Consider the following 6,902-nt stretch of genomic DNA (forward strand, 5'->3'; position numbering starts at 1 on the left):
CAACCCTTTAAATAGGGGTACTAAGCAATGGGAAAGGAATTAGAATCAAACTACAACTCAAACTCCTAGAATCCGTGACTTACTATAAATAGTAAACTTACTATTTATAGATGGTCGTGATGTCTACTAGTGCGCAAGGTTTTCGGCTAAAAATAGTAAGTGTCCTATTTTGCTTCACCAAACCGTTCTCCTAATTATTCTAAGCTCTTTTCACGTTGGGCGCAACTCCTAAAGCCCGACGGATGAAGAGTTATAATCAAACTAAAACTTACTATTTATAGTAAAAACGAAATTAAAACAGGGAAATGACCGTCGATACAGGGGTTTTTCCCAATTCCGGGCCGCGTAACCCGGCGTAGCGGGGTTGGTTGGCTTCAGTAACTCGTTCTACCCCAAAATCATATATTTTATGTCAGATAACTCATTCCAGATTGCAAGATACGCTCGATTTAAGGTTCGATGGTCTAGATCACTTCTGTCGTCGACCGGACCTTTTCTGATCCATCTTGGCTATGTAACTGTCTGCAACCCGCTCTACATCACACAAGAATGTAGGCAACTACTTATATATACAAATAAAAATAGTGGTTGAATCCATTTAAACAAATAATTAGTATTTCTGTTTTTCCTATAGTTAGGAATTTCTAACATCAATTCATGTGCTATGAACATTGACCGCATAGTGGGTACCCATTTCCCAATCTTATTATTAATGTTATTTTTAATTACTTGAGTAACTATTGGAATCTTACTCTCAGTGCAGCTATAGGAATATACTCTCACTTACGTCTAGGAATGTGCTATGACTTAGGATTTTGGATTCTCTTATTTAAACATTTGCAATACTTATTCTAATTAGAAACCAAAAAAAAAAAAAAAAAAGGGACTATTAGCGGATTTATCAGTGGACCACACTCAACTTGCACAAGTGGCCTGCCTGATCACCAGAAAGATTAGGAAAAGGCAATATACCTGCTAGAGCCCACTTAGAGAACATGCCTCCGTCGTATGTGGAGTGCATGAACGTGTGCCATTCAACGGGTTGGACCCACTATTAAAATAGTAGACGAAGACAAGAAGAAGTTCCATTAATTAATTGGCCACAAGTATGAGAAAATTTGGAAACTAAGAAGCTATATGTACGACTAATGTTTGATATTCAAGGTATTATGTAGCTGATGAGTGTACATGGGTTTACTAAATCAACATGGAAGCATGATGTTAGCCCTGTGCTTGTTTGAAATGGGTCTCAGCAGATGGATGGGTCTGTTTTTATGAATGTGTATCACAATGCCATAATCTAATATTGTTGTACATGTGCTACCAAGAGAATCCATCCATTCATATGATAATCCATACATCTCTAGCAAGATAAATTTAATCTTTAATGTAACTTTTACAACTCAAAACTTCCAACTCGACTTGTTCCGATCCTAAAGAAACCAACTCTCTCGGTTGTTCTTTTTTCTTTTTTTCTTTTTACCTTTTTTCAGGCAAGCACAACAAAAAGATCCAACCTCACCTATCATATAAACTACATACAGAATCCCCAAGCCAATCCTTTGACAAAGGCATGGAGCTACCAAAATCAATCCATACATCTCTGGCTAGATAAACTTAATGTTTTATGTAATGTTTACAACTTAAACTCCCAACTCAACTGATTCCAATCGTGACGAAACGAATAGCAGGCTGCCTCCCTCTGTTTTTGTTTTGTTTTCGTTTTTGTTTTTGTTTGGGGAGCGCAAGGTTAAAAAAGAAAAAAAAAAAAAGAAAAAAAGAAAACATGATACAAATAATCTGGGCTATCAATGGGCTGGGCTCTGGCCTACCAAAATCAAAATTTTGAAATGGCCAGACTCAAAATAGTTCAAATTTGGGGCCAAAGCCAACCCCAAGCCCAGCTCTTTGAAAGGCCTACTAAGCATCCCATACCTGCATTGTCCATAGCCAGCAAGCCCTAAATCTCATGCAAGAGCTCCCCCAAACATGGAACAGACGATTAGGCTTGCTCGCAAGTATTCATAAACCATCTGCCACTGAATTTCCTTATCTAAAAGTGCCGGATTTCCTAAAATTTATAACAAGTTTCAAATGGGAAATATCCCCCACCTGATACCAAATCTTCCATGGGGCTGGTGCAAGGGGATTAGAAATGGCATTAAAAAAATGGAATCTGATAACACAATAACATTCCTTAGTGCCAGGTCAATGCAATACTAATTAATGCTATCAAAGGCTGCATGTGTTTCAGCCACATTATTAGTGACCCTGTCATAGAAGTTATGAAAGGCAAAGATAACTTAATCCATGTGATCTCTAAAGATTCTACCCCCTCCATCCTCATCAGGATTCCCACAAGAGGATACATTAACATTTAGTTTTATCCATCCCTGTTCCAGCTTAGCCCATTTTTATTCCGGCCTATCCCATCCCTGTTGGTATTCACAGTTTTATGTGTACCATCCATTACATCAGAGACTACTATGGTCTGATAATTCTAACCATCTTGTTAGTTGTACATCAACATACATTTGAAAACATAGCAATGATTCACATTTGTCAGGCGAAAGAATTACTTACATTAATTAGATGAACCATTGGATCATACAAGTTCATTCCAAATCCATGGTAGAATTCATTGGACAAATACCTCATTAAACTTATATCAAGTTGGTAGTCCAAATGCTAGACCAATTTCTTATAACATTGTAAAAAAAAAAAAAAAAACATTTTCTCATATATTCAATATCAATACAAATACACTCTTAACCTAAGTCTTGATATATCAAGAGCTTGTTTAGGGAAGGATTCAACAAACTCATTTCATTTGGAAATCTTTCTCAAAATAACCACCAATACTAACTTAGTAATGCCTGAGATAAGACAAACCTTCATCTAATATTTGCGACCTAACTTGTTTGTCTTGGCGAATCTTGACCCCGAGATACAAGTCCTTGATTGTGTTCATTTCAACAACAACATCTCTCATTTGCATTCGTTTACTTGGAGATTCTGCAGAGCACAAAACACCGATTTTGACCATTGAAATCAAACAGTCATGCATTCTATTTCTTGTATTGATTTCATTTTCATTTCCTTGAATAACTTCAGCTTCTTCTAAGAGCAGTTGTGGATCAACAATCTCCATCACTCGTTCAGCCAAAGCCAGCTTAGCAAAATGATGAAGGCTTAGATTGTCCTTAAACACGTCATCAGTTGGCCCCTTTCCAGTGATCATCTCCAGTAGAAGGATTCCGTAGCTGTAAACATCTCCTTGTGTAGATGCTTTTCCACCCATCGCATACTCTACAATTTATACAACTTATGTTAGAATCTAAGTGACCATGGCTCACTAGTAGACAGTGAGTTTCAACACCGAGGTCATGGGTTCAAGTACACATGTGGTGCGTGTGGACCAAAAAGACCATTTGGATACAAATAATTTCAAAGGTTAGAATTGAGAGAGAGAGAGATTCCTAACATCAATTGGTGTGCTATGAACTTATATGTTCTTGTAAAGATGCTCTACATTGAATAAGGCTTTGTTACTCAAATGAAAGAACTTAGCTCCTCAATCATCAAGAGAATATATGAGTTGCTGTTATTTTTAATGTAATAATAAAAAAATAAAGAGAGAAAAAAACTAAAGCCATTAACAGAAAAGAAATCATCATACCTCATTATGGTGTGATTCACCTTATTATGGTGTGATTCATGTGGGGGGTGCAAGTGAGTATGTATACCGCTTTGTATATCTAGATCTTAGAGAATCTTGCCAGGTGTGGATCCTTCAATAATAATAATAATAATAGGAAATAGATGAAATTGTTACCTGGAGCGATGTACCCAATAGATCCCTTCATCCCAACTGAGCTGCTTCGACCAACCTCAGATAAGAACCTAGCTAGCCCGAAATCACCCACATGAGCAATCATGTCATCATCAAGAAGAATGTTGCTTGGCTTTAAATCTTGATGAATGATTGATGTTTGGCAATGATTATGTAGATAATCCAGTGCAGAAGCCACATCTACGGCTATGTTTAGCCTTTGAGTAAACTTCAAGTTCCTTCTCGACTGGTCATGGTCCTCCCTGTGCAACCACTTCTCTAGACTTCCATTGGACATGTAATCGTAAACTAGAGCTTTAAAATCATTGCCCTTAAAATCAATGCTCGAGCAACAAGTTAAGATCTTAACAAGATTCCGATGCCTAATGTTTCTTAACGCATCACATTCGGCCATGAAGCTCCGCAGAGCTCCTTGTTGTTGAAGGTTGAAGACTTTCACTGCTACCATAGTCCCAACACGATCTAGAATCCCTTTATATACAGCACCAAAACTTCCGGTTCCGAGCAAATTGGCAGGAGAGAACTCATCTGTTGCTTTAAAGAGCTCCGCATAAGACACGTTCATAAAAGGAGCCTCCATAGAAGGCACAGCAAGAGGTTTCCTTCTTGACTTTCTTACCCGATAAAGAATGGTAAAGAAACATGACAATGAAATAAGACCCAGGACAGCACCAATTATTGAGAATTTGACTTTTGAAGCAAGAGAGATCCCCCGTTTCTTGGAAGCTTGGCTAGAACATGGAGGCAACTGTAATTCATGAATACCCCCACAAAGCTTACTATTTCCGAGCACTGAAACTCGACTGGCATTTCCAAAGACCCCTTGTTTTGGTAATTCTCCCTCAAAATTATTGAAGGATAGATTTAGATACTCTAGAGCAAACTTCTCCAGATATCTTGGAATCTTCCCAGATAAGTTGTTGCGTGAAAGATCCAGGGATCGAAGGCCTTTTAGAGTACTAAATGTTGATGGAATTGATCCTTGAAAGAAGTTCTCATCCAACACGAGATACTCTAGGCTGAGACAATTGCCTAGCCAGCTTGGAATTTCGCCTGACAATTTGTTATTCGAAACATTGAACTTTTGAAGAGCTTTCAAGTAACCGGCTTCGGATGGGAGACTAGTAAAAAAGTTGTTTTGAGCTTGGAGATCAATCAGAGATGGAATGCTGAAAAGTTGTTTGGGTAAGGTACCGCTGAAGTTATTATAGCTGAGGTATATGAAGTTCAGGTCTACGCAATTACCAAGATTTGAAGGTATGCTCCCCGATAGTTTGTTTCCATGTAAATAAAGGTGGTACAATCTGGTGATGTTGCCCAAGGAAGGTGGAATTTGCCCTGATAATCCATTTGAATCCAAGTAAAGTACCTCCAACTTGTTAAGCTTCCCAACATCAATGGGAATTGTACCAGTCAGAGAATTATCGTCCATACTCAGTGCTGTTAAGCCAATAAGATTCTGAATCCCAGATGGGATGCTTCTGAATATCATATTACTTCCTAAAGATAGGATTGTCAGTTGGGTCGAAAGATTTGCTATGGAGTTGGGCAACGCACCGCTGAGACGATTGCTGCTCACCTCCACCACTTGTAAGCTACTGCAATTGGTCAAAGAATCAAGAAAACTCAAGTCACAAGCTTTCCCAATTCCAAGTTCATTTAGCCCCAACTCTAATCGGAAGAGAGCCTTGAGGTTTCCAAAATTCATGGGCACAGATCCGCTAAAACTATTCATATTAAGGTTAATTACTGCAAGTCCGGAAGCATTGGATAATGAAACTGGTATGGGTCCTGTGAATTGGTTTCCTGCAGCATGGAGCCCTTGGAGATTAGGAAGGGTGAGGCCTATGTTAGGTGGAAGATTTCCATGCAATCTGTTCAATTCCACGTCCAAAAGGAAAATAGAGGAGAGATTGTAGAACCGATGCGGAATCGTACCTGACAGTTTATTTCCACCTATGGAAAGGACCTTTAAACTCACCATCTGACAAAGGTAATCTGGGATGCTGCCCTCCAGACTATTATCTGTGAGAAGAAGATACCAGAGAGACGAAAGGTTTCCAAGTGAAGGTGGGATGCTTCCTGTAAGACTGTTGCCACGAAGGCTTAAGTTGGTGAGCTTCGATAGAGAGCCAAGCTTAGTCGGAATCCTCCCTGCGAGCTGATTCCCACTAAGTCCAAGAAATTGGAGTTTGAAACAGTGGGTCAGATTTGCTGGAATTTCTCCAGTGAATGTGTTATTGATCAGACGGAGATACCTCAAGCGGAACAACCGGCCAATCTCTTCAGGAATCCTCCCATAGAAGCTGTTGGCTGAGAGATCGATTATCCTGAGGAAGGTGAGGTTTGCTATGTAGGGAGATATGGGGCCCACCAATTTCTGGCCAGTGAGGTTCAAGGCCATGACCCTTTGAGGATGCCGTCGACCACCGCATTTGACTCCTTGCCAGTGGCAGAAGTGGAGAGTATGGTTCCACGAGCTCAAAGAATGGAGAGGATCGTCGGTTATTAGATGTTTGAATTTGAGCAAAGCAAGGAGATCAGTTTCGTTGGAGAAGTGAGCGACAGATCCAAAGAAACATGGAAGGTGAATGGAAGAGGCAAGGAGAAATGACCAAATTGCCCATAAGCTCATACGTGGGAGCTCCATGATGGAGTTTGTGAATGCAGGAAAGGCAAAGTGAGGAGACACATATGGCATGGATTCTCCCATATATACAGAGAAGGGCGACTTCTCGTCCGTTGATGAATTTTTTTTTATTTTTATTTTTTGGTGGGCCCAGTTTTCGGCTTATTTTTGGGAATAATTTTTTTTTTTCTTTTTCATAAACCGTCTCTACTTTGGTACATCGACTGAAAAGCTGTTAGTCTTAAACTATTTCTCAAAAAACAAACCCTTTTATTTACATATGCTGACCTGCCACCACACCTTTCAACTAAAGTTATAACATCACTATTAAGTAAGAAAATGACATCTGGCTTCTAAAAAAAAAACCAAAAAAGTAAGAAAATGACAAATTTGTCTTCCTTTGGTGGTCCTTTGAATGCC

At 39.2% G+C, this 6,902-nt stretch overlaps 1 protein-coding gene across 1 annotated transcript; it reads right to left on the reverse strand.

The window, feature by feature from the left end:
• Positions 1-2,718: 2,718 nt before the first annotated feature.
• Positions 2,719-6,633, reverse strand: LOC131221628 (probable LRR receptor-like serine/threonine-protein kinase At3g47570). The gene is made up of 2 exons (XM_058216918.1): positions 3,836-6,633; positions 2,719-3,309 (listed from the first exon to the last, which is right to left on the reverse strand). The coding sequence occupies exons 1-2, from the start codon at positions 6,564-6,566 to the stop codon at positions 2,867-2,869; spliced, it is 3,174 nt and encodes a 1,057-aa protein (XP_058072901.1). The 5' UTR covers positions 6,567-6,633; the 3' UTR covers positions 2,719-2,866.
• Between the last annotated feature and the right edge of the window lie 269 nt (positions 6,634-6,902).

Source organism: Magnolia sinica, chromosome 12 (genome assembly GCF_029962835.1).
Source record: "Magnolia sinica isolate HGM2019 chromosome 12, MsV1, whole genome shotgun sequence".
NCBI lineage: Eukaryota > Viridiplantae > Streptophyta > Magnoliopsida > Magnoliales > Magnoliaceae > Magnolia > Magnolia sinica.